The following is a 26,783-nucleotide window of genomic DNA, read 5'->3' as shown; positions in this document are numbered from 1 at the left end:
CACCCTATCGGTGGAGATCTTTTTCTTTTTTTAATATGACAGAGTTTTTTTTTTTTCTGGTGGTGGTAAAATACACTGTTGTGGGGTTTTTTTGTTTGTTTTTTAAGATTTTATTTTATTTTATTTATTTATTTTTTTTAAAGATTTTTATTTATTTATTTGAGACAGAGAGAATGAGAGAGAGCACATGAGAGGGGGGAGGGTCAGAGGGAGAAGGAGACCCCCCCGCTGAGCAGGGAGCCCGATGCGGGACTCGATCCAGGGACTCCAGGATCATGACCGAGCCGAAGGCAGTCGTTTAACCAACTGAGCCACCCAGGCGCCCCAGATTTTATTTTTAAGTAATCTCTACACCCAATGTGGGGCTTGAACCCACGACTCCCAAGGTCGAGAGTCCTAAGCTCTACTGACTCAGCCAGCCAGGAGCCCCTAAAATATACTGTATTAATTTGCTAGGGCTGCTGTAACAAATAGCTCAGGCTGGGGGTGGTGGCGCTTAAGCAACAGAATTTTATTTTCTCACAGTTCTGGAGGCTACAAGTCTGAGATCAAGGTGTCAGCATGTCTGGTTTCTTCTGAGGCCTCTGTCCTTGGCTTAGATGGTCATTTCCTGTGTCCCTACATGGCGTTCCCACTGTGTGTGTCTGTGTCCTAGTCTCTTATAAGGACACCAGCCTGCCCTAGTGGCCTCACTTAGCTTTAATCACCTCTTTAAAGGCCCTGTCTCCAAATACAGCCACTGAAGTACTCGGGATTAGGACTTCAACATATGAATTGGCCAGGGAGGGGGGATCGGCGGGGAGGGAACAGGGACACACAGCTTAGCCACAACACATACATTACGTAAAACCTTCCGTTTTAAAACCTATTTTTAAGTGTACAGTTGTGCAACCGTCACCACCAACCATCCCATCCATCTCCAGAACTTTTTCATCTCCCCAAACTGAAACTATGTCCATTAAGCACTTATCCTCCATTTGCCTTCCCTCCAGCCCCTGGCACCCAGCATTCTACTTTCCGTAGCTATGAACTTGACTGCTCTACTTACCTCATATAAGTGGAGTCCTACAGGCTGTCCATTTGTGCCTGGCTGGTGGTGATCTTTGTATGGGTGCATTCAAATGGTCATGTCCTGGGCCGTGGGAGCACGGGGCCTGCCTTCTAGAAGCCCAGCCTCTCACCGAGGCCCTCGGGAGATGCTGGGTGGGGGTGGGGAGATTTCGTGGGGCTGAGTTCTGCCTCTGTAGGCCTGGACCTGGTGACAATTCCCTTCTCTGCTCTGGGCCTTTTTTGTCCATCTGCAAAATGGACATTTCTTTGTCTTTCTGGACACATATTTTAGTGAAATGTTCAAGAGGCAGGCTGTGCATTTAAGCAGGCACTTTCTGTCCTTATCAGCTATAAGGAGTTCCATGGCCGAGTTGTTTGATAGTTTATTAAGATTTTATTTAAATTCCAGTGAGTTTGGGGCGCCTGGGTGGCTCAGTTGTTAAGCATCTGCCTTCGGCTCAGGTCATGATCTTGGGGTCCTGGGATCGAGCCCCGCATCGGGCTCCCTGCTCTGCAGGAAGCCTGCTTCTCCCTCTCCCACTCCCCGCTCCTTGTGTTCCCTCTCTCGCTGTCTCTCTGTCAAATAAATAAATAAAATTTTAAAAAATAAATTCCAGTTAGCCTACAGTGTATTAGTTTCAGGTGTACAATATAGTGATTCAACAATTCCATACATCACCTGGTGCTCATCATGACAGGTGCACTCCTTCATCCCCATCACCCATTTCACCCATCCCACACCCATCTCCCCTCTGCTAACCTGCAGTGTGTTCTCTGTAGTGAGGAGTCTGTTTCTTGGTTTGTCTTTCTCCCTCTCTCTCTTTTTTTTTTTCCTTTACCTGTTTGTTTTGTTTCTTAAATTCCACAGATGAGTGAAATCCTTCTCTTGACTTATTTTGCTTAGCATTTAGCTCCATCCATGTCTGGCAAATGGCAGGCTTTCATCCTTTTTTATGGCTGAGTAATATTCCATTACACACACACAGGCACACGCACATTTTTTTTATCCATTCATCCATCAGTCGATGGACATTTGGACTGCTTCTAAAATTTGGCTATTGTAAATAATGCTGCTGTAAACGTCAGGGTGCATGTATCCCTTTGGATCAGTATTTTTGTATCCTTTGGGTAAATACCTAGTAGTGCAGTTGCTGGGTCTAGGGCAGTTCTATTTTTAACTTTTTGAGGAACCTCCATGCTGTTGTCCACAGCGGCTGCACCCACTTGTAATCCCACCAGTGGTGCGGGAGGGTTCCTTTTTCTCCACATCCTCACGTGGCCTGAGTTGTTTAAACCAGTCCTCCCCTTGGCTAGGACAGCCTCACATGGCCGTGGCCTGCTACCAGGGAGCCTGGGAAATGTGGTCTTTATTCTGGGAAATGAAGCACCCTGCTGAAAGCAGGAATTTCGTTCCTGAGGAAGAAGAGTGGTTTGGGTGAGGCAACTACTTGTCTCTTCCAGGCTGTCTTACTCGTTTTTTTTTTTTTTTCCTAAACTTATAAATAATACACGCTTATTGTAGAAAGTAAAATCAAGGAATACAGATGTGTAGAAAGAAGAAAGTAACAGAAGCGTAACGGATCGGTGGCCATCCCATAAGCACACCCCTGCAGTTTGCCTTCAATGAGATTGTAGAAGGTGCTCACAGACAGTTGTTGAAATGAGAGAAAAACTGCGAACAGCCTGCTTGTCCAAACTGGAGGATCAGCTACGGAAATGGGGGGGGTGGGGCGCTGGTAGAATCAAATGATGTGTAGGAGCGCTGGTCTGTTCCCACATCTCAGTCCCTCCGCCTCTGAGCCATGTGTCCTGGTTGGCTGATGGTCCCTCTTGTGCCTGAGTTTCCATCTCAAGAGTTCGGAATCCTGCCAGTCAGCTCGCAGGTCAGGAAAGGATGCTACGAGGCTCTGGTGCCCGCCCAGAATTGGCCAGGATCACTTTTGTTGTTGAGTGTTAAAAAACTTTAGAAAATTACAAAGAGAAACCGCTGGCGGGGGGAGGGATCCCCACCGTCCCAGACGGAGTCAGCAGTCACATTTTGGTGTGGGCCAGGCCTACCGGCCTGGTGCCCTCCGACCGTGCCACCCAGGATGCGAAATTCCTCGCTGTTCCGCTCGTACCCTTGGGCGCCATCCCTGACGTGCCCCCGATCTTCTTCCACTGCAGAGCCTCCGTTCCCTCCCTTCTCCGTTCTACTGTGCCCCGCCATGTCCAGTAAAGACCTGGAGTTTTCTTACCTATCAGTTTCTTCTTTTTTTTTTCGTGCTCCAAGCAGCTGCGAATAAAGATTATTTTTATCTTTCCCTTCGCTTTTACATAAGAGCAGCCTATTTTACACAGTTCTGCACCTTGATTTTTTCTCATTAACAATATATCTTAGAAATCTCTCCACATCAGTACATAAGGGCACTTCCTTCAGATAGACATTTTTTAAAAAGTCCCAGCTTAGGCTCATTTCCTCCCTTAGAACCAGGCCGCACCGAACAGCCTGGCTGGAGGCCCAGAGAACATCTCATCTGGCATTCTGACAGTGGGGTTCAGGGTTTGTTTTCAGGGGCCTGTGAACTCTCCAAAGCTTCGAGTAGATTGCATGGGAATGGCCTTTTTCGGGGGAGAGAGAGTGGAGTCTGGTTTTCAGCGCCTGTTCACGTTAGACCCCTGGTTACCTGGCGTGGGGGATGGGACGGGAACCGGGTGGGAAAATGGATGAGGTGGGAGAGTTTTCATTCTGTCTTTTCATCTATTTAACATCTTTCTGAGCCCGTGAATGTAGGATACCTAGGTGGGGTGGGAGGGAAGATCGAACGTCTCTTTTCTTTGCTGAGTCCAGGAGGTTGAAAAGCATTAGGGGGGCGCCAGCCCCCTATAGGCCTGTTGTCAGAGGGTAGGGCTTCCTGGCCTGGGATGTGTGGATGGAGGGGTGTGGCCATGTGCCCTCTGAGAGGACCCACAAAACTGTGGGCGTGCAGGTAACACACAGGTACTCTTCAGGGGACTGGGGATCTGGAATCCCTAAAAAACGTCTGGTCCAGTCGGTCTCATTTTACACATGGGGACCCAGAAGCCCAGAGGGGGTGGGACTCCTGCAGGCCACACACAAGGCAGGGCTGCAGGTGGGTGTCCTTGCTCCCACATCCTCCCTTGGCATATGTACTAAAACGGGAGCCTCTCTTGGAGGTGGAGGGTTCCCCCGAGATTACCAGTTCCAGACCTTCCTCGACCGTGTGCGTCAGGGACTTCTTGGGGAGGCAGCAGATGGCTCAGCTGGGCCGTGGCCCCTCAGACCCCAGACCCCAGGGCTCCAGAGCTTCTACCGGCAGAGACAAGTCCCTGTGCCTGATCCTGCCCTCCGGTGTGGTTTGGGGCCCACCTACACTAGAATTCCCTTGTAGTATTTTTCCATTCCAAAGGGTTTGTCTGCCTCTTTTCCTATGATGAAACTAATAATAGCTAACACTTCCAAAGTACTTACTGAGTGTATACCAGGCTTCATTCTGGATGATACATATTTATCATGGGTGCATATGTGTATATACTTAGATACAGATACAGATATATATCCATGCATTTAATGCTTACAAACAACCGCATGAGGTAGGTAGTGTCATTATCCCCATTTTGACTGTTGAGGAAACAGAGGTCTGGAGAGAGGTTAGGAATCTTGCCTGAGGTCACACAGTTGATAAGAGATAGAGCTGGGCTTCACATCCAGGTATTGCAGCTTAGAGGCTGAGCACTTAACCTCTGCTATATTGCTTTTCATAGTAATTAATAAGTACTTGTCTCATTTAATAATTACACAGCAGCATGTGTCTGAGAGACCTGAATTAACACAATAGAAGTATTTTATTTCTCTCTCGTGTACTGTTCTGGCTTAGACCAGGATTCTGCAGTCTTCTGCAACCCAGATTCTTTCTTGCTTTTTGTTCAACCATCACTAGGTTTTGCCCTTTATCTGCATGGCCTAAGATGCTGCTGAAGATCCAGCCATCGCATCTGCATTCTAGGAGGGAAGAAGAAATCAAGGAGGCATGCTCTGTCTCTTTGATGACACTTTCCCAAAGCCCAGCACAATACACGTTGTTTACGTTTTATTGGCCAGGACTTCACCCTGTGTCCACTCCTAGCTATAAGCAAGGCTGGAATTATAGTCTTTATTCTGGGTAACCAAGGGGTCCGGCTAAAATTTAAGAGTTTCCTTTTTGAGACAAAAGGGGAAGATGGATATGGGAAACATCTAGCAATCTACTATACTTTTGTTTGGAGGCTTTTCTTTTGTTCATTAAAAAGTAAGAAAGAAATTCAAAAAGAAAAGCCTACAGAAGAACGTAAAAATCACCTGCGGAAAACCATCATTCATCATTATTGTATTGGTTGTGATCCTTTTACATGTTGATTCATATAAATGCTGGGGTGTTTTTGTTTTTGTTCTATTTCTTATTTTTTTTAAAAGATTTTATATATTTATTTGACAGACACAGCGAGAGAGGGAATACAAGCAGGCAGTGGGAGAGGGAGGAGCAGGCTTCCCACTGAGCAGGGACCCCAATGTGGGGCTCGATCGCAGGACCCTGGGATCATGACCCGAGCCGAAGGCAGACGCTTAACGACTGAGCCACCCAGGCGCCCCTGGTTTTTGTTTTAAGGTGAGCTCTATGCCCACCCTGGGGCCTGAGCTCACGACCCCGAGATCAAGAGTCGTATGCTCCACACACTGACCCAGCCAGGCACCCCTGGTTTTTTTATTCAGAATTTTTTAAGGCACTATTGTGTTTTTGCTTACCTGTATGCCTTCCCCTACTCCCCCAAACCAGGAAATCCATTTGAAAGTCTGATCTGTATCATTTCATACCTTTCTCTGTTTTTATTTCAATGTAAAGCAAATACATGGTTTGGGGTTTTTTGGGGTGCGTGTGTTTTTGGTTTTGTTTTGTTTTTTTAAAACGGACAGCTTTTTTTAAAGATTTTATTTATTTGACAGAGAGACAGCAAGAGAGGGAACACAAGCAGGGGGAGTGGGAGAGGGAGAAGCAGGCGGGTCCCAGCTGAGCAGGGAGCCTGATGCAGGGCTCGATCCCAGGACCCTGGGATCATGACCTGAGCTGAAGGCAGACGCTTAACAACTGAGCCACCCAGGCACCTCGTATTTTGTTTTTTTAAAGATTTTATTTTTAAGTAATCTCTACCCAATGTAAAGCTTGAACTCACGACCCCAAGATCAAGAGGCACATGTTTAGGATCCCTGGGTGGCTCAGTCGGTTAAACATCTGACTCTTGATCTCAGCTCAGGTCTTGATCTCAGGGTTGTGAGTTCGAGCCCTGTGTTGGGTTCCATGCTGGGTGTGGAGCCTTCAAAAAAACAACAAAAAAAAAGAGTTGCATTCTCTACTGACTGAGCCAACCAGGCGCCCCAGTATGGTACTTCTGAAGCTCTCTTGATACAAATTTTGAGGTTTTTTTTTATAACAACAAATTCTGAAACATCAGAGTTCAGTTGTTCTGAGCATCTCAAAGTTATGTATAAGAATAATTTCAGGCCTAGGATGAACATATTTTCCTCCAGAGAGGACGTGCTTTCCTTCTGCTGCTGGCTGCTTGGGGCATCATCCATCCGGGGTCTCCTTGCGCCAAGTTCAAGGCTCTCGCTGTGTCTACCTGGTGACTCCCCGGGAAGACTAGGCCTTGCCTGCCTCCCCTGGTCTTGGATGTGGCACCCTGTGGGGTCTTAGCTCTCTGGTTACCCCGTGTGGGCCCTCAGCTAGCATTTGTTACCCATCAACATACCTCGCAAATGTCCTCAGACACAAAAAGAAGCTTCTGTTGTTTTTTTACTTCTTTTGGTTCCAGTCTTCCCTTCAGTTTTTGCCTGATAAATCTACAGTCTTGTCCATTTAGTGTTTTTAAGAATGTATACTTACATATACTCATATGTAAATTTGATAAAGAACATATATGAGAACATATATGAGCAGAACATATTCTTGTTATATCAGGATACATAACTATATATGTAAAACTAGTACTAATACGTTCTTAGTATATTCATTTTTACTAAGTGTTTCCAGTTGGCTGCTTCCAGCAGCAGTGTTGGTCTGAATACCCTAGGCCAATATTACTACAAATTGGGACTAACCCTTTACTTACTCTCCCCTTCTCAAGCGTTCAATTGATTTAAGTTCTAAAATGTTGCTCTCAAAGGTGCTGTGCATCTAAAATGCTGAGATTCCAGGTTCTTAGGGTTCCCTGACTTTGGGATTCTGGGGGCCTGGCGTACTAGGTTTCCTAGGTCAGAGGTTAGAAGGTCCAAGCCCCGCGTCCCTGTGGCCACTGGGGGCTTCTGGAGGACTCGTGGGGCGGGGGTCTGCGTGGAAATGGGGGCAGCACCCCGGACATGGCATCTGGGGGCATCTTGTCTTCTCACCTGTCCGGTGACTGCCTTCTTAGGGGCCCTCCCTCCTTAGTTGCCAGCCCTGGGTCAGGCCCCCAGCGTGTGCTGTGTCAGAAGGAGGTCAGGTGGGCCCACGATGGAAAGAAAAGGCTTGGGACTCACCGTCTGCCCCTCTTGCCTCCTCAGGATCTTCATCATCTGGGTCATCAGCAGCTGGTTCCGCCGAGGGCCGGCCCCTCAGGACCAGGCAGGCCCCGGAGGAGCTCCGCGCGTCGCCAGCCGCAACCTGTTCCCCAAAGACACTTTAATGGTAACCGCTGGCTGGGAGGCCAGACTCGGGAGGCGACCGTGTGGGGGAGGGTGTGAGGGAGTGACAAGGGCATTTGGGACAGACAGGTCCCTCGTCGCTGTCAGCTGGGTACAGGACCAGGGTTGAGGAACTCCGGGTCCATCCTCGGCCCATGAGGCCTGCGTCACTAGCAACACCCCTGAGGAAAAAGTAAATTCTTTCAGTTTTGTGGGGAAGAGGGACAGCAAAGGTTTCACTCAGCTGTTTGAAAACTGTTTTAACAGGGTCCTAACATAACCTATTTCAAAAGTACATTCAGGTCTTAAAAGTTGCAAAGAGAGAAGAAAAAAAAAGTTGCAAAGGGAGGTGTGCAGGGAAGGGAAGCAGTGGGAAAAAGAGAGAGAGAGCAGGGAGCCAGACAGAGCGGCCCACGAGAGCAAGCGACAAGAGGGAGGCGTGTGCTGTCCTGCCAGGTCCAAGGGCCCAGGGCTTGGGGTTCGGGAACCCCACAGGGAGTGCCCGGACCCCAGTAATTGAGACTTCTCCCACCTTTCGCTTCTTGCACAGAATTCCAGTTAGCGGGGGGTGACCACGGCTCAGCGAGGCTCTCTGTCAGCGGGCCTTCAGGGCTCTGTTCGGAGATGGCCACGGGCACCTGAGAAGGCAGGGCACTGTCTGTGCGCCAGCTCTGCACTTCCCCTGTGTTGTCAGGAGTCCGCTAACCCTCTCGCAGCTCTGGGCTTTCTCCGTGAGCCTGCAGACCTCTGGCCAAGCAGGCTGTAAGAGAAGGGAGAAGATCATGCAAGGAGACTTGATCCCTTTTGACCCCAAATTCTACCTTTTCTTTTTTTTTAAGATTTTATTTATTTGACAGACAGCAAGAGAGGGAACACAAGCAGGGGGGAGTGGGAGAGGGAGAAGCAGGCTCCTGGCTGAGCAGGGAGCCCGATGTGGGGCTCGATCCCGGGACCCCAGGGATGATGATCTGAGCCGGGGGCAGACACTTAACCAACTGAGCCACCCAGGGCACCCCCTTTATTTTGGTTTTCAAAGTAAAAATAATGGGGCTCGAACTCAGTTGCATGCCCTACTGACCAAGCCCGTCAGGTGCTGAGCCCAAATTCTAATTGGCAGGCCGGCCATTCTTCCACTGCTTTTCGCTCATGCACGCCACAGCCTCAGACCAGGAGAGCTGGGGTGGGGGGTGAGGGCTACTGTTCTTCACTGGTCCCCTCCCCGCCTCCGCCCCCGCCCTGCCCCCCGCTCCCGCCACAAAGTCCTTCATCTTAGCGCACCGACCGATGCCCCGGCTCTTGGTCTGCGCCTTCTCTGGCCGCCTTCAGAGGCTCTCGGCAGCAGCTGAGCTCCCTCCCCGCCCCTCCCCTGCCCGCAGAACCTGCATGTGTACATCTCCGAGCACGAGCACTTTACAGACTTCAACGCCACGTCAGCGCTGTTCTGGGAGCAGCACGACCTCGTGTACGGCGACTGGACGAGCGGCGAGAACTCGGACGGCTGCTACGAGCACTTCGCCGAGCTCGACATCCCACAGGTGGGGCCGGCTCCTGGGCTCTGGCTCTAGGGCTGCGCTGCTCACGCTGGAGGGCCTTTCCTTGAACCGGCTCCGGGTCCTGCAGCCTGAGTTCGGGCTCCGAGCCTGACACTGCCACCATCCACCTGCTGTGTGACCACAGGGAGGCCCCGGGGGTCCCTTGGCCTCGGCCTCCCCAGCTGACAAATGTGAACAGGGTTGGAATTGGCCTCGGATCTTCCAGCTACCTACAGGGGCGTGTAAACCTGTGCTTTAAACCAGTGAAAGATGAGTAACCGACCTTGGGGGTCCCAGCAGCCCTGTTTGAAAGTGGTAGTTAATACCGATGGAGCACTTGGTGTGTGCTCCGTAGTAAGTGGGAGCCTCCCTGCTGCCTTGTGAAGTGGCAGCTCTCCTCTCTGACTGACTGGCAAGGAAACCGAGGTACAGACAGCTTGGGTGACTTAGAAGGTCAGAGAGCTTGTGAGAGAGTCGAGCTCAGGCTGCCTGGCTCTGGATTCTCACAGCCCCAGGCTCAAATCCTGCCTCCTCCAGGAAGCCTTCCTTGACATTCAGACTCAGGCAGCGGACCCTCTCTGGGCTTCTGCATCGAAGCCTGCACACTCTGGGTGGTCACTCCTGGGCTGGTTTGGTCACCGCTGTGTCCCCAGCCCTGCTCAGCACGGGGCCAATACTTGAGCGAATACACGAGTAGGTGAATGTAATCAATCAGTGAATCAGTGGGTGTTGATATCTCTTTGGGGCCACCCTCTCATTCATTTCTCCCTAGCAGGTCTTCTCCTCAGCCCCTGGGGGGAGGGGGCATGTCTGCTCTGTCTGGGTGCCTGGAAGCAGGGTCTGGGTTCCGTCTTTCTGAGGCGAGTAGGATAACTGTACTGGGGCTGGGGGGTGGGGGGGCGGTTCCACTGAGACCTCCAACCCAGCCCCCAGAGCCCTCCCTGAGATGCGATCCCAGGAAGGCTCAGGGGGTAGCAAGTTGGATGGTGAGACCTGTTCCCAAGCATGCCAGTAAACCCTCCCTCCCAGCTTTGGGGTGGGAGGTAGCCCGTTTGTGCCTGATTTAATTTACTATTTGCATTTCCCACGCAGGGCCACAGGGGAAGCACCAGGTTTGGTCAGAAGCAGAAGGAAGGGGCGGGGGGGGGGGGGGGGAGCCCAGCTGGAGCCTTTTCTGGGGTTTCCATGGGAAAAGCAAGGCAGGCAGGGGAAACAGCTTAGGATTGGCTCCTTCGGATGTTGGATGTCAGTGGGCTCTGGGCTAGAGGGGTGTTCTCCAGCTGCATGTACCCCATCCTGGGTGATTTAGGGAAGCTTGGTATGTAAAAGTTATTAGATCAAGGGAGTAGGTAGAGTGTGGGCTTGGGATTGGCAGGATTGCATATGAAAGATGTGTACAGAGGCAGGTGAGTTGTCTCTAGGAATTAGTAGCCCTGGAAGGGGCAAGTCTCCTCAGCCAGCTAAGAACCCCCCCTCCCTCCCCGCACCCCCGCCCCAAGATGTTAAAACATGATGAACGCAGAGGTGGGCTTAAAAGGGAGGGAAGTGAAGGGGACAAGTAAATCCAAGTTCTGCACGGAGCTCCGACGGAGGCCTCAGATCGGCCTTGGCTGTCCCCCCGGGGCCTCAGGCAGGTGGCTGCCCTCTTGGGTTTCCTCATCTGTAACAGGTGGGGCTGAGAGTAGTCCCCGTCCTGGGAGATAGCAGGTGACAGGCACAAGCAGAGCGGAGGACACAGATGGTGAGAGGAAAGCCGCACAGGAGCCCACAGACTGAGTTCAGATCCACTTATGCACCACGTTACACATTCTTGCAGAGCGTCCAGCAGAATGGCTCCATCTACATCCACGTCTACTTCACCAAGAGTGGCTTCCACCCAGACCCCCGGCAGAAGGCCCTGTACCGCCGGCTCGCCACGGTCCACATGTCCCGGAGTAAGCACCCCCGCCGTGCAGCGGACCCCCCCCCCCCCCCCCCACCGTGCCAGGCCCACGGGGGCAGGCAGGAAGCCCAGGCCCAGGGAGGCTGGGGTCGGCGGGCTGGGCTCGAGCCCCACCCACCCTCTGCACCTCTGTGGACACCTGTGAGCGGACGGGAGAGGAGTCAAAGAGCAGGCAGAGAAGGGGACTTCTGAAGGGCAGGGGACAGTGGTCAGAGAAGGGTGGGGCTGGCTTGTGCACGCTTCCGGGCCTGGTCAGAGCAGACACTCGGGAGCAGTCTGTGAATGAACACCAGAAGGAGAGAGCAGGGGAAACGGGAGGACTCTGGGCTATGTTTGATCCCGTGTGAGGTCTGTAAGTGCGTCTGTGTTACCCCAGTCCCTGCGAATGGGAGCCGCAAAAACGCGCCACCCTCTGGGGGCCTTGTGCGGAGGTGCCTGGCTCCCGGGTGCCCCTTTTAGATGGTCCCATGAGAGCATGCTGTGAGGGCCGTGCAGCCAGACGAGGTCCCCCATTCTCATTCTGGCTGGCCACCCGGCCATCCCGACTGCAAGCACAAACCCTAAGGACTGTGAGCGACCCCAGGAAGCCTTGGGTCCGGGCGAGCCATTTGCGACTTCTGACATGGCCCAGTAGCGAGCAGGGGTTTTCTCCACCCGGAGCATCGTCTTCCATTTCATCTCTTCTTGCACACACATGGTTCCAAATTCAAGTAATTCAGCAAGACAGTGCAAGTCCTCAGTCTCCTGTTCCCCTCCCCCCTCCTCCCCCCTCCTCCCCCGGCCCCACTCCCCCCAGCCCACTGCCTGCAAGTTCCTGTCGCTGTTTCTCTGTTACTTAACCTCCAAAGCTCCCCAGAGGAGAGAAAAGCCCAACACAGGAACGAGAATTTTGAGGAGATTAATATTCGTGTTCAGGTGCTTTTGAGTACTTGGCTTATTGGCATCGGAGCCACGTGCTGAACGTAGTCCTTTTTCCCTTCCTGTCCCGACTTCTCGTTTTGTATGAGATTAGTCGTGGTTGTGTCCTTTTCCTCCCTCCTGGGGTCTTTGTCCTTGAATCCACTGTCTCCTGATTGGCAGCTGGGGTTACTTGAGTTTCAGCAGATCTAGAAACTCAGCGGCTCCCTCGGAAAGTTCCCTTTCCCCTGTCATGAATCTCGTGTGCCCGCCTCGCTTTTATTTCATTGCGCCTGGGGATTTAGTTCAGATCCCTCCGGCTGTTTCTGCGTGGGGCAGCAATGGATGCGCTTCTCCTTGTTGGGTTAGGCCTTCCCTAACTTCGGGGGTGTAAAAATATCCCAAAGGATGATAATTTTTTCATTATCCTCTGTAGTGGGCAAAAATAACAATTGGTGAACCCATATCAGCCTCCAAAAACTGATCTGGAAAAGTCCCCTCGTGTGTGGTGAGCCTGTTCTGTGATCGTGTCTGTGGAATGTGGTCCGTGGGATGTTCTGCCCAGCTGGCTTCCGTTAGCAGGATCTGGTGCAGGCAGAGGCAAGCAGAGGGAGTGTGGCTTGCATGGGTAGTCGCCACAGTTGTGGCCCCGTGAGCGGCATGGATCAGGGGTCCGGCTTAAATGTGCCTGACGCCTCAGAGGTGGCCTTGAATGTGACCCAAGAGAGCGGCTGCTCTCTTGCATCCCATTTGCCCCCCCATCGACGCCACTGTTCTCTTCTGTGGTTCTGCCTTTGGGGAACGTGCTCAGTATTGAGGCGTGGTTAAGGTCACGTCCACGGTCAGTGTGACACATGTTGGCATGGTCTGCGAAAGAGAATCTGCAGCCCCTGGACCTGAAAAGCCCACTAGGATTCACCAGGCCTCCCTCCCCCATCTCACAGCTGGGACCCCTTGGAGCAGGGACATGAAGGGGCTCAGAGCTGGCCACACGCCAAGTCCAGAGGGAGGAACGAGAGTATGGGGTCAGAAAAGCCCCCCTCTCCCCGGAAGACCGGTAGTCAATACCTAGAGCAACACGGTCCCATAGATATAACACCAGCCCCGCAAGTCCTTTATGCTTCCTAGTGGCCACGTGAGCGTTAGTAATAATTTTATTGAAGTCAACATATTGTCATTTCCACATGTAATCAGTGTAAAAAATTAGTGAGCTATTTTACATTCTTTCTTGCGTTAAGTTTCGAAGTCCACTATGTGTTTTACACTCACAGCAGATCTTGGTTCGGACCAGCCACCTGGTCAGTGTCCATAGCCTCACGTGCCCATTACTGTACTGGCTGGTGCAGTTCTGGAAGCTATAACTCCTAGAAAGGGGGGCTCTTCTCCCAGACAGAAGTCAGATCCATCTCGTGTTACAATCCAGTCTGAATGCCACCCAGTTGTAGAATGGTCTCCACTTAAACCAAAGCCTCTCTCCTCCTGGGGCTGGGCTGGGCACAGCTCCTCCCTTCCCTGGACAGCCTCTCCCAGGTGTGGAACAATGGCAGAGCGTGTCCCCCTGGAAGGTTTCCTCCAGGAGGCCCACCCTCGGGTGTTTCCTGTGTTCCCCGGGGGTGGGGGCAAGGTCTCACATGAACTAACATGATAGGAGTGGGGGTAGCGTTCATGGTAACAAGAAAGAGCAGCAGGCCCTGGGCTGAAACCGAAAGCCAATTCCCAGAAGCATTTTTGAACTTGAGCTCATCCGTAGACGCCCCGAGTCCTGGTTCTGGGTGGGTGGGAGGGATCTGGGCCCTGTGGTTTGTGGAAATGTGATGGGCACGGATGCGGCCTGGCTGTGCTCTTCACAGTGGTCCTGCCAAGAAGGGGTGGTGCTTTGAACCCCCTTCTCCAGAGGAGGGACTGAAGCCCAGGGAAGTGACGTAGCTCACCAGCGTCCCTCAGGGAGACAGAGCCAGGATATGACCCCAGAGCCCCCGCTCTTGGCCAGCTCCCTTTCCCATTTCCCCATCTCTCCTGGGCCCGCAGGGGCAGGATGGAGAAGTCACCAGAGGGGCAAGCCGTGGTTCGTCTTAGCATAAGGAAGAGTGAAAAGTACCAGGCCAGGGTGGAGGAGGGGAAATGGGGCATAAGCAAGCACCGGCCTCCTCTTCCTGCCAGGTCTTGGCAATCTTCTGGGCTGGGCAGCAGGGAGCCTGTAGTCCACCTGGCCCCCGCAAGAGAAGTGAGGTCCACTCCTGGCTGGGGATTCACAGCCCCATAGTAGTTCTCATATTGGTGGCTCGGGCCTTCTCCAGAACTGTCGGCAGCCTGCCTGTTGATGTTCACGGGGTTCTACTAGTTGTCAGTCCTGGGGTTCGTGGACTGGAGGAGGCAGAGAGCAGGCCAGCCAGCCGACGGGGAGGATAAAAAGTAGGGAGGGAGGCAGAAATGGCGAGCAGGACAGCAGGATGGCCTCCTGCAGTGGGGGGGCGGGGAAGCCTGCGGAAGAGGGGCATTTCACCAGGGACCGGAAGGCTACGAAGGAGCCCACCGGGAAGGTTCCGGCCACGGTGGATGCGTGCCAGGGAGATGGAGCAGGGCCTCCGAAGGCCCAGGGCTGGCAGATTTGGGGAGGGAGGAGTGAGGCGGGCGAGGGCAGGAGGTCAGTGGGGCCGTGGTGAGCATCGCAGGCGCCCTGCTCAGGGAGCGGGAGCCTTCTGGGTTTCTGGAGCAGCAGGAGAACAACAGACACTCGGTCTAAAAGAATTGCTGGTTGCCCTGTGGAGAGCAGGTCATGGGGCAAGGACTGTGGTCATCGGGAGGGGGGCGCCGTGGCTGGCCTGGGTGGGGCCCCGGAGGTGGGAGGAGTGGTTGGTTGTGAGGCACGAGCTGGGCCGGGGGTTGGGGGGTGTCCCTGGAATGGCTGATGGAACGGATGGAGCAGGTTCTGGAGAAGGAAGACTCCAGGTTTTTGCCTGGGGCAGTTTGGCAGGTGTGGGTGTCCCTGCCAAGATGGGGAAGTGATGGGATGAGGTCTGAGACGGCAGCTCAGGCTCTCGGGCTCCCGTTGCTGTCCCCTTGTTTCGGGGTGCAAGAGCACATTCGGGAGACCAGCGAGTGGCTGGTGGCGGGCAGAGGTCTGGTATCTGGTGCCAGTCGCTGTCCTGTCTGCCCTCTTGCCTCCGCCTCCCCTCCCACAGTGATCAACAAATACAAGCGCCGGCGATTTCAGAAAACCAAGAACCTGTTGACGGGAGAGACAGAAGCCGATCCAGAAATGATCAAGGTAAACGGGAGCGGAGCTGTGGGGCCTCGGGGGAGCGTCTGGGCCCTTCACCGCCCAGCAGCCAGCCCCCATGGGTTCCCCTCGGACGCTACCACTGAGCCCCAGCGGAGGCTTGGTCAGGCCGCCTCACCTCTCAGGGCCTCCGTTTCTGCTCTGGAAACCAGGCGAGGAAGCAGAGCTACCTCTCAGATTGGGGCGGGTTTCAGGCGAGGGTGTAGCAGCCGGCACCCGGGGAGCAGGTACTTAGACGGACTTAGCCGCTTCGCCCAGCCCTGTCGAGAAGGTCCTGTCACTATTCCCGTGTTCAGACAAGGAGACTTGCCCCAGCTGTCACAGCCAGGACGTGGCAGGGCCAGGATTCACGCGCAGGCAGCCCGGCCCAGAGTAGGCAGCTGATAACGTGACTGTGGCAGGAATACTCCCTGGCAGGCTGGGGGTGCTGGGGGTGCTAACCTGTGCTGGGCACCAAGAGCCCAGGGAAGGGAGAGGGAGGCTTTCTGCACAGGGACGGGAGGGACAGGAGGGACAGGAGGGACGGCCCCCGTGCGGAGGCTGCGTGTGGGTCCCACACTCGTGCTGTCACCAGGCCACGCCTTGCAGCCTGGCATATGAGCGCATCCACATTCTCAGGCCTCGGTTTCCTGCTCTGTTAGGTGGCTGGGGGCAGGGGGGCGGTGGGATCCAGGGCGGGGGATGGGGGAAGATTCTGGAAAGGCTGGTACGGGGATCATCTGACGTAAGCCCTCGGCCAGCGGTCACTGTGGTGGTTTACTCTTCTGCTATCTCAATGTCACGGAAGCCCTCAGGAGGAAGCAGGCAGGTGCCTCTGAGGCCCCCCTCCCCCAACCCCGCCTCACCCCATCTTCCCTCAGAGGGCCGAGGACTACGGTCCCGTGGAGGTGATCTCCCACTGGCACCCCAACATCACCATCAACATCGTGGACGACCACACGCCGTGGGTGAAGGGCAGCGTGCCGCCGCCTCTGGACCAGTGTGAGCCCCCAGCCCCCTCGGGCCCCGGCCCCAACTCCCTGCGAGATCTGACTGGGTCTCCACCACCCCCTAGCCCCCCCCCCCCCCCCCCCCCACGGCACTCCCCTTTCTCTCCTCTCCTTCCTGCACCTCCCGGTGACCCCAGCACTGACCCCCTGTGTGCCCAAACCAGTCCTCTGGCAAGCCTCATCTAGCCCATGAGCTGTTGCCAACTTTTGAAGTTGGGACGGCATCGCTGAAAAACCCAGATTCCTGACTTCTTTTACAACACCCTGATGCGTGGTCATTGGCCGGGCAGCCGTGGGTTGGAGCCGAGCCAGGGATATCCCCTTCAGGTGGGGCCTGCCCAGCCCTCTCCACCCCATCCCCTCCACGGAGGTCAAGCAGCTCTTCAGCTCCCCGTGGTGTAGCCGAGAAGCGTCACCTGTTCTCTGGTCTCTGCCTGGGGTCCCCGTGGACATCTGAATCTGCCACCTTTGCCCTTGGAGGCCTGAGGGATGTCCCCGCCCTCTTGGATGCCGGTGGCCTCTGGCCCCGGCTGAGCGGTGCCCCTGCCCCACGTGCCCGCAGATGTGAAGTTCGACGCCGTGAGTGGGGACTACTACCCCATCATCTACTTCAATGACTACTGGAACCTGCAGAAGGACTACTACCCCATCAACGAGAGCCTGGCCAGCCTGCCGCTCCGCGTCTCCTTCTGCCCGCTCTCGCTCTGGCGCTGGCAGCTGTACGCCGCCCAGAGCACCAAGTCGCCCTGGAACTTCCTGGGTGACGAGCTGTACGAGCAGTCAGACGAGGAGCAGGACTCGGTGAAGGTGAGGCGGCACGGGGGCTTTCCAGCCCCTTCCTGGGCTGCACGAAGGGGAAGTGGGCCCGCCGGCAGCCTGGGGACCTCCAGCCCGAGCTCCCTGCCCAGTTTCGCAACCTCTCGGGCCCCCTCCCCACAGCAGGCCCCGGCTGGCTCTGGGGGTCCTGTCTCCGAGGCTTCTGGGGGCCTCCTTGTCATCCTTGTCACGGCTTTTCTGTCGCCTCAGCCAGACCTTTCTGGTCTGGACCTGCACCCCCGCCCCCAGCCTGTCTCCTTGACCCTGGGCTCCAACTCCGAGCTTCTGCTCCCTCTTACTGCGGCCCTGAACGTCTTCTGTTCGCACCTTTCTCTTGGCCTGCGTCTGTGACCTGGAGACTTGGCTGTGCCTCCCTGGGCTTGTCTTCGGTGCTGAGTTTCCAGTCCTCACCCCAACTGTCCCTTCATCTATCTCGGTCCCTGCCTCTCGCCCCGTCACTGTCTCTCCGTCCCCCTGACCCCCACCCGTCTGCACAGCACTCACCTGGCCCTCTGTGCCCCTCTGCCCACCCTCACCCACTCTCCTGCTGGCCGGCGTGCTCTCTCCTTCCCCGGGGCAGCTCCAGGGCTCGGGGCCTCTGGGGTCCAGGGGAAGGAGAGCGGGGCTGGCTAGTGAAGGTGCTGCAGTGGTCACCCCTGGGCGAGGGCGCGGCTGTGCTCACAGGCATCGCCCCCCACCCCCACCCCCAGGTTGCACTCCTGGAGACCAACCCCTACCTGTTGGCGCTCACCATCATCGTGTCCATCGTCCACAGTGTCTTTGAGTTCCTGGCCTTCAAGAACGGTAGGGTGGGCCCCTGGGGCCAGTGGGAGGCCATGGGGGGGCTGGGGATAGGAGGGTGTGTGGTGGGGGGTAGGGCCTGCCCCCTTCCCCCTCTTCCTCCCTCCCCATAGGTTCTCCCTCTATGTGGGGTCTCTCGGCCCCACTTTCCAGAGGCCTGAGGAGCTAGGGAGGGTAACGGCCCCAAAACTCCCAGCCCAGAAACTCCCATCCAGCGGGTGTGGTGCTGGGGAAGGAGCTGGCCTGCTGCTCCGGTGAAGGCCGGGATGGCACCACCAGGAAGCGGGGCCGGGGAACTCCGAAGCCGGGATCAATGAGGGAAGCCCCAGAGCCGCTCCTGCTGCTCCACACAGCAGGCTTCTCGTTGGAGACCCTTCGAGGCTGAGTGGACAGGGCCCACTGAGTGGGAAGGTGACAGCCCTGTCCCCAGAGGGCCCCTAGGTTGCAAAGGCCAGCAGTGCTGGTGGCCAGCGCCCTCATTGGTTAGCTTGTGGAGTCCCCACGGCCCCAGCCCCACGAGGGAGCCTGTTGTTACCTCCAGGCTCACAGGTGAGGAAGTGGAGGCTCAGGGAGGTTAGGTGACTTGCCTGCAGTCACGCGGCTGCCAAGTGACAGAGCCAGGATTTGGACCCAGGCAGGGGCTGCGACACCTGCTTTCTTCCTCGAAGCCGTGTGGGCCACCGCGTCCTTCCTAGGGAGGCCTGCCACTCTGCACCTTGTGCTGGCAGCAGTCCTAACGGGTGTTACCATTTTTGACAATACTGCCACGGTTGAGCGTTACCTTCTAGAAGTTCCTAACATCCAAACTGGACGGTAGGTGGTGGCGACCACCGGGAGGGAGGGAGTTGTTAGCGGGGCCGCAGGGAGCACTCACCGTGCCCAGCCATGCCCGGGCGCCCAGACTTCCTGCTGACTTCCAGCTGGGTCGCCCGCGGTCCCACTTCCTCCTGAGAAATGAGGGCAAGGGGGGGGGTTGGTCCCTCGCCCGAGGTCACCCAGTGGGGAGCATGGGCCCGGGGCGCCTTTACAACCCGTGCTTGTTGCCGCCCTGGCCTGAGGCGGGACTCACATCTACCTGCCTGCAACCAAACTCCGTCTCCAGACCCATTGTTCCCAGTCAGTACTGGGGGGCTCTAGGAGTGTCCCCCTCAGGTCTCCTCAGGGCCCGATGGTCCGATAGGGGGGTGGGGCAAGCCTGCCGAGTGTGCCGGAGCTCTGGAATCGGAATCAGAGTGGGTGGATAGCTTTGCACGCCGATGGGGGGCCAGCCATGTGTGAGCCTGGGCCTGGCTTCTCTTCTGTACGACCGGCATCGTGGTGGGTCGGCTGCCTGTGGCTGCAGGTGTTAGGCCGCGCTGGTACCTGCTTTGGCCCATGGGAGGCCAGGGCTCAGACGGGGGCCGCCTGGCCCTGTGGGTGGGGGCCCAGCAGGGGCACGGGAAGGAGCTCTGCTTGGGGACCAGAGCCCAGGGCCTTGTCTGCGCCCCAGGAGTGCCCAAGGTCCTTCCGGGTTTCAGGGTGGTGGGCTGGACGAGCTGGTCTCGAAGTGCACGGCCCAGAGCCTCCTGCCCAGGGGAGGTGGCCTGGCACCAGGTGGACAGCCAGGTTCTGGTGTCGTGCGGACCTGGCTTGCACCCACGTTCTGCCAGGGCAGCCTCTGTGGCCTGAGGAATGGGGCTTCCCTGAGCAGCCTCAGCTCCCAGCGTGTGGAGAGCACCAGGACGTGGCAGGGGCCACCGTCCCCATCCCTGCCGCCGCCACCCTGTTGACTGCTCTGGGTGGCGTCCGTGAGGCAGAGACTCTTCCTGGGAGGGGAGGGTGGTGTGCACCCCTCCCCCGTGGCAGGCCCAGCACCTCGTCGGGGGGTTCTGAGGGGGATGGGGCCTGAGGGAGCTGCGGGAGGGACTCGGAGGGACGCTCCACAGCCCCTCGGCTTCACCCCAATCTTGTGCAGATATCCAGTTTTGGAATAGCCGGCAGTCTCTGGAGGGCCTGTCCGTGCGCTCCGTCTTCTTCGGCGTTTTCCAGTCTTTCGTGGTCCTTCTCTATATCCTGGACAACGAGACCAACTTCGTGGTCCAGGTCAGCGTCTTCATCGGGGTCCTCATCGACCTCTGGAAGATCACCAAGGTCATGGACGTCCGGGTAAGGCCGGGCCCCTGTGCTCTTCTGGGGGCCGCCGGGGGGTTGAAATGGGGGTTGTCTGCCCCAGCCAGACCCTGGAGCTGGCCCCTGGGGGTTTCCCAATGCCTGTTGCGCTCCCAGGACCAAGGGGGTTTTTGCACCAGGGGATTTTTTGGGTCACACGTGGGGCAGGGGAACTGGGAACAGTGAGGAAGGGCAGGGGCTGGAACTGGCGGGGGTTGGGGGTGGGAGCCAGGGTGGCAGCTGACCACGGCCTCCCTCTCTGTCTGCAGCTGGACCGGGAGCACAAGGTGGCAGGACTCTTCCCCCGCCCAACCTTCAAAGACAAGTCCACGTACATCGAGTCCTCGACCAAAGTGTATGATGATGTGAGTGTCCCCCACACTGGGCCCCGGGGAGGGTCTCCAAGCACCCACACACCTCTGGACCAGGAGATGGGCAGTGGGTGGGGGTCCAGGGCATCTGCCTGCCGCCTGACGGGCCCATCCATTCTTTATGGCCTGTGTCACACCCGCCAGTGTTCCGTGCCTGCTGTGTATACTTCCTGTCCAAGTCCTGAGTTCCCAGGGCCACCTGGAAATTCCCCTGGTCTGGCCTGCCAGCCCAGGTGTGGGTGGGTGAGGGTGGGGAGCAGGGGTGCCAGCCCCGCCCTGTGCCCCACAGATGGCGTTCCGGTACCTGTCGTGGATCCTGTTCCCGCTCCTGGGCTGCTATGCTGTCTACAGTCTCCTGTACCTGGAGCACAAGGGCTGGTACTCCTGGGTGCTCAGCATGCTCTATGGCTTCCTGCTGACCTTCGGTGAGCAGGCCCTCGCCACACTCGGCACCCCTGCCTAGGGCAGACTCAGCAGCACACGTTCCTGGGTCCCGTGCTGGGCCACGCAGGGGACCAGCCGGGTCCAGTCAGCCTGGCCCCGTCCTCCTAATGCTCATGGTCCCGTGCGGGAGAGACTCATCCCCAGACGGGGACGACCCAGGGTGGGCAGGGGTGGCACGTGAGGAGCCTTGGAGGGGTGCCCGGTCTAGGCTGGGGGTCAGGGAGGACTTCCAGGAGGCCGTGCACGGTACGTTTCAGTCCTTGTCCCTCAGGGCCCCTTCAGAGTAGACCAGCAGACAGGCGAGTCACAGCACGTGGCAAGTGCCACGAGGGGCTGAAGTTGAGGGGGTTGGGGAGACCTCTCTCAGGAGATGGTGTGTAAACCGAGGCCTGAAAGATGCCCAGGGGGCTGGTGAGGAAGCTGTGGTAAGATGCGCCTGGGGGTGGGAGCGGCAAGGAGGCCCGGGTGGCCGGGGAACAGGGAGGAGAGAGAGACCGGAAGTGCGGTCAGAGAGGTCGGGGGTCAGGGCACCCCTTCCTGGGCTCACGGGGCTCCTTCCATCATCACTGCAGGCTTCATCACCATGACCCCCCAGCTCTTCATCAACTACAAGCTCAAGTCTGTGGCCCACCTGCCCTGGCGCATGCTTACCTACAAGGCCCTCAACACCTTCATCGACGACCTGTTTGCCTTTGTCATCAAGATGCCCGTCATGTACCGGATCGGCTGCTTGCGGGACGGTGAGGTCCAGTGGGCGGGCGGGAGGCCCGGCGGGAGGCCCCGAGAGCCGGGCGCAGGCAGGGCCCTGGGCCGAGGGAGGTGCCACAGCGTCGGCCTATGGGCTCAGTCCTGGGGTGCCGGGCGGGCCCCTTCCTCTCACACTGCCCCCCTCACCCCACCCCCAGATGTGGTCTTCTTCATCTACCTCTACCAACGGTGGATCTACCGTGTCGACCCCACGCGGGTGAATGAGTTTGGCATGAGTGGCGAGGCCCCGACGGCAGCCGCCCCTGTGGCCGAGGCCCCCACAGCAGCAGGGGCCCTCCCACCCCCACCCGCCCCGGCCCCCACCACAACCGCCGCCGCCGCCGCCGCCGCCAGGGAGGAGGCCTCCACGCCCCTGCCCGCCAAGCCCACCCAGGGGGCCAGCTCTGCCACCGAGCCCCAGGAAGCCCCTCCAAAGCCAGCAGAGGACAAGAAAAGGGATTAGCCGCCCCTGGTCCTCCTCTTCCGCTCCGGCTCCTGGTGACCACCGCCACCCCCACCCACCCACGCTGTCCTGGCCCCCTCGCCTCCCCTCCCTGTTGCCCTTTCCCTGGACAGATCGGGCCAGGGCGGCGGGAGGCCCCCCTCGGGCCGGAGCCCAGCGTGTGTCAGGGGGCCGGGGCAGGCCAGGACACGTTGTCTGTGGAGGCGCCGTCTGTCCGTATGTTCCTCTGTGTTTCTAGCCATCTCGCCCTGCCAGCCCAGCACCATTGGGAATCATGGTGAAGCCGACGTGGCGCTGCCGAGGTTGGGGGCCAGGCGGGGAGAGCGGCCAGGGCCCCTCTGTGGGATGCCCATGGCCATCCATCATCTTGTCCCTTGTCCCGCGGCCACGCCCCTCCTCCCAGACCGCCGCCCTTTAACACAGTCTGGATTTAATAAATTCATATGGGTGTTTAACTTAAACTCAGCAATCCCCCTTCGTGCCTGCCTTCCTCTGCCACCCCGGAGGGTAGCTTCGCCGGGCTGCGGGTGGCTCTCCTGGGTCTGCGAGGGAGACCTGCAGGGTGCAGGACACAGTAGGAGACAGGGACCCTCGTGGCCAGGCCCCTTCCTCACGCTTCTCCCCCTCCCAGCAGCCCTCCGAGGGGCTTCAGTAACTGTCCCCATTTCACAGATGGGAAGCTGTTCGCTGGGACCTTCTTGTACCTGTGTTCTCACCATGAGGCTGCGTCTGGCCGGCCGAGGCTGAGCCTTGCCAGTGCCCAGTGATTGTCTCCTGGCCTCACGCTGCCAGGCGGGGGGCAGCAGCACAGGCCGGGCTCTCGAGTAGACCCCCCCAGACACCCGCTGTCCTGATAACTGCCCGTCAGACTAACTCGTTCAGCAGGCCCCGTATGCTGGACACGCAACCTCACTTCTCTGGGCCTGTGAGCTCTCTGCCCGGGGTTGCAGTAAGGGTACAGGGGCGCATCCTTAGGCAGAGTGGTGCTCTGGAGCTGTTGGGGTGACCTCCGCATCCTCGGGGCTGCCCGCCCTCAGGACCCAGCCAAGACCTTAGTGCGTGGCACACGTGTCTTCCCAGCTACCTGGGTGCTGGGACTGTTCACCCACTTTATAGACAAGGACATAGGTCTCTGGGTGTCCCTGTGCTCTGAGGGCTTGGGACCCCGCATTTCCAGATTTACTGTTTTGGGAGAGGAGGCCCCCAGGGCTGAGGACCACACCAGGCTCCACCTGCCACCCTGCCCTGCGGAGCCAGGCAGGGAATCCAGGAGGGCCCAGGAGGTGTTGGCATACGCAGAGCCCCACGTGTACACACATGGGACAGCAGGCTCCTCCTCACCTCAGGCACCCGGGGCCCGCCTCGGCCCCCCCCCCCCTCCCCCCACGCCCCTCCCCCCCGCCTCATTTCACAGTTGCCAGTGCCCCGGGAGAAAGCCCGGGCCCCCCTGCAGGGCTTCTGTCCCATGACTCTGGGAACCAAGGAAGCTCTCAGGCCACCTGGACTCACTGGCCTCCTACAGGAACACGCCCAAGACTTTGGCGAGGCCCCTCAGCTATAACCCGCACCCCCATCACTCGGGAGCCTCACCTCTTCACTTCGTCTGAGACCACCTGGTCCAGGCTGTTCCCTCTTCTGTCCCAGTCCTGCCCCTCCCATTTGCTCAGCAGCCAGAGGGTTTTCTAAAGCACAAACCTGACCCTATGGGTCCTCTGCTCGGAACCTACCATGGTTGCCAGTACCCTTGGGAGAAGAGGCCAGGCTCCTAACGCACGAGACCTTGAGGGGATGGGATTTAACCCTTACAGCCTGATGCATCTCCCTTGCTTTAACTTGCCATGATCTCTTACCTTCGGGCTCTAGACCCTGCTCTCCCCTTACCTGGGACATGCCCCAAGGCACACAACTTTACCTTATCCTATGCATCCTCCATATTGTGGTTCCAATGCCTCTTCCTCCAGGAAGCCCTCCCTGACCACCTGCTCTGCTTCCCCCCCCCCCCCCCCCCCGCCCAGCACCCTGGGTTCTCACACCCCAGCCCTGTTCGCTGTGGGTCAACACTGTCTGGAGACAGGTTATTCTCCACTGGAACGAGCCGGGGCTGTCTTGGTCACTGCTCTGTCCCCCGGGAATGTTTGCTCAGCACGTTTGTACACTCCTGACTTGCACAGACATGCGCACGTCCAGAAGTGTGGACCTTGACAGGGCCTGCATTAACAGACTAGTAGAGAAACTGATATGCAGTCACTCCACAGACTTTTCCTGAGCCCCTCCCCTGCACGTTGCCCTGAGCTGGGGCGGGGGGGGGGGGGGTGTCTGTTTACACAGCAGGGAACAAGACAGCCCAGGCCTGCCCTCATGGGGCTCAAAGCCCAGCAGAAGCCCCGAGTGCTGAGGATTTCTGACCTGTCCCTCCAGTTATTTACCCAATAAACAGTGGTGAGGCCCGATGTTTGCAAGGGGCAGGGGGGGCATCAAGTGGGCTCCGGGTCCTATCGTAGGAGCCGCAATTCGATGTTCCTTATCATGAGCCAAACTCTAGTCTAAGGGATGTTTGTGGTTTGCTTCGTCTATCAAATGTAATGTTATTCAATATCCCCATCACCTTACAGGCTGTCATTCAATCCTCATGTCCACCACTTCTCAGCCTCCTTGTTGTTCCTTGAACATGCCATGTGTGTTCCCACCTCAGGGTCTTTGCACTTGCTGTTCCCTGTGCCTCACACACTTCCCTGGATAGCCACATAGACCCTTCATCATTTCAACTCTGCTCAATGTCATCGACCTTCCCTGAACGTCCTCCCCCAAACCGTACCCTCCAAACCCAATCCATATATCCTGCTTTATTCTGTAATGTCGCCATCACCACCGGACATACATATATATTTGCTTCTCTACTTTTCCATCCGTCTCCCCCACCTTGGATTTCAGTTCCATGTGATGGCAGGGGCTTTTGTTGGGTTCCTTGCTGTGTCCCCGGCTTTTGGAACAGTGCCCAGCACATGTAAGAGCCATATGCAAGTGTCCACTATTTTTAGTATCTTAGTTAAGCCTCACAACCATCCTATTATAAGACCCATTTTACAGACAGGGAAACTGAGGCTCAGAGAGAGTCAGTTGCCTGAGGTCACATGGCTGGTAAGTGGGAGACCTACGATTTGAACCCAGACAGCCTGATTCTGGACCCTCACATCATAACCTCTCTTGCAATGCTCTTGTTGAACACAAGACTAGAGCCTGCAGGCCAAACCCAGCTTTTCCTAGTATTTGTGTGATTTTTACATGTTTAAGTGGTTGAAAAAAAAATCTCAAGAAAAATATTTGCTTTGACATGAAAATTATACAAAACCCAGATTTTGTGGAAAAAGTTTGCTTGATATTTTGCTCTACAGCAGTAGCTCTCTAGCTTGGGCTTGAGCTCTCTGCATTACCTGAAGGGCTGAGGGCCACACTTTGAGACTGCTGCTATGCACGATTCTGCTTCCCACGAGCAGGTAGCCAGCCCGGTTTGGTGACTGCCCTGACCCGGTGCCCAGTGCAGGCCCTGGCACACAGCAGGTGCTCAGTAAGTGTATGTCGAATGAATCAATGAGGCTGTGTGGGTCATACGTGGAAATTTTACAGAAGCAGACACAGGATGCCAAACCTTGGCTCTGCGGTCTGAGGGTGCCGGGCATCCCAGTTAGGACCTGATTGATGGTCAACTAGTCATTTTCAGGGACAGGGAAGGCAGAGGAATGTGACCTAACCAAAGGGCTGCCCTTCTTGGAGCTTCAGTCTCCTCCTCTCTGCAATAATCCTGATTTGATCACTTGCCTCAGATGCTGGTGCAAGCCGGGAGGCGTCTGTGAGGCCTGCAGGTAAGCCCTTTGCTCAGGGGTTGGGCACACAGCTCAGTATGCACACTGGGAGCTCCCCGGTTGATGTTCCCACACTGAGTTACCGAGCCCTTGAGCTGAAAGTGTTCTGGGCTATTAGGAAACTTGAAGGGGCAGTGGGAGAGGGATAAAACATCCATCCACTCTATAAACATTTATTGGACACTTACTGTGTTCCAAGGGCTATGCTAGGCACTAGGGTTAGAGCAAGGAACAAAACAGACAAATCCTAAAACTGGCATTCTAGCCATAAACGTTTAAGTATCTTCAACCCCAATTTACAGTTGAAGAAACTGAGGCATAGAGAGAGTGTGGTTTTCCTAAAGATCATTACTACCCATGGCAGCTGGAGCCCTGGCAACTTCCTGCTCCCGAAGCTTCCCTTACAGCCAGAGAAACAGCAGGGTCAGCTCCCGCTGGCAGACCTGGGGGACGGGCCTCAGTTTCCCGACTTGCCCCATGGGTGGGACGTGAGTGGCCCTAAGCAAGCCTCAGTTGTCTCCGCCACAGCAAAGGGCAGCGGCGCTGGTCCAGCCCCTCCCGTGCGCCCGGCCTCCTCTTCCCGGCCGGCCCCGCCCCCGCGACCACGTGACGCGTGGGGGTTTTCCCGTTCCCCTAGCGTGACGTCACGATGGGGTGCGGGCCAATGGGCGCGCAGGCCGGCGGCGCCGGGGAATTCCGCCGCCCCGCCCCCGCCCGCCGCCCGCCCGGCCCGGCCCGGCGCCCCCCGC

At 56.8% G+C, this 26,783-nt stretch overlaps 1 protein-coding gene across 1 annotated transcript in view; it reads left to right on the top strand.

The window, feature by feature from the left end:
• Window positions 1-22,634, top strand: part of CLPTM1 (CLPTM1 regulator of GABA type A receptor forward trafficking) — a 29,123-nt gene extending 6,489 nt beyond the window's left edge. Inside the window, exons 3-14 of the mRNA XM_021681328.2 lie at window positions 7,625-7,748; window positions 9,121-9,279; window positions 11,093-11,210; window positions 15,298-15,383; window positions 16,256-16,376; window positions 16,947-17,191; window positions 17,911-18,004; window positions 19,956-20,146; window positions 20,419-20,514; window positions 20,810-20,945; window positions 21,537-21,704; window positions 21,870-22,634. Of these exons, the coding sequence (XP_021537003.1) occupies window positions 7,625-7,748; window positions 9,121-9,279; window positions 11,093-11,210; window positions 15,298-15,383; window positions 16,256-16,376; window positions 16,947-17,191; window positions 17,911-18,004; window positions 19,956-20,146; window positions 20,419-20,514; window positions 20,810-20,945; window positions 21,537-21,704; window positions 21,870-22,174 (1,843 nt within the window). The 3' untranslated portion in view covers window positions 22,175-22,634. The remainder of the gene's footprint in view (window positions 1-7,624; window positions 7,749-9,120; window positions 9,280-11,092; window positions 11,211-15,297; window positions 15,384-16,255; window positions 16,377-16,946; window positions 17,192-17,910; window positions 18,005-19,955; window positions 20,147-20,418; window positions 20,515-20,809; window positions 20,946-21,536; window positions 21,705-21,869) is intronic.
• Window positions 22,635-26,783: the final 4,149 nt, after the last annotated feature.

Source organism: Neomonachus schauinslandi, chromosome 16, assembly GCF_002201575.2.
Source record: "Neomonachus schauinslandi chromosome 16, ASM220157v2, whole genome shotgun sequence".
Taxonomy (NCBI): Eukaryota; Metazoa; Chordata; class Mammalia; order Carnivora; family Phocidae; genus Neomonachus; species Neomonachus schauinslandi.
The sequence above is the reverse complement of the archived record's forward strand: the minus strand, read 5'-3'. Positions and strand labels throughout refer to the sequence as shown.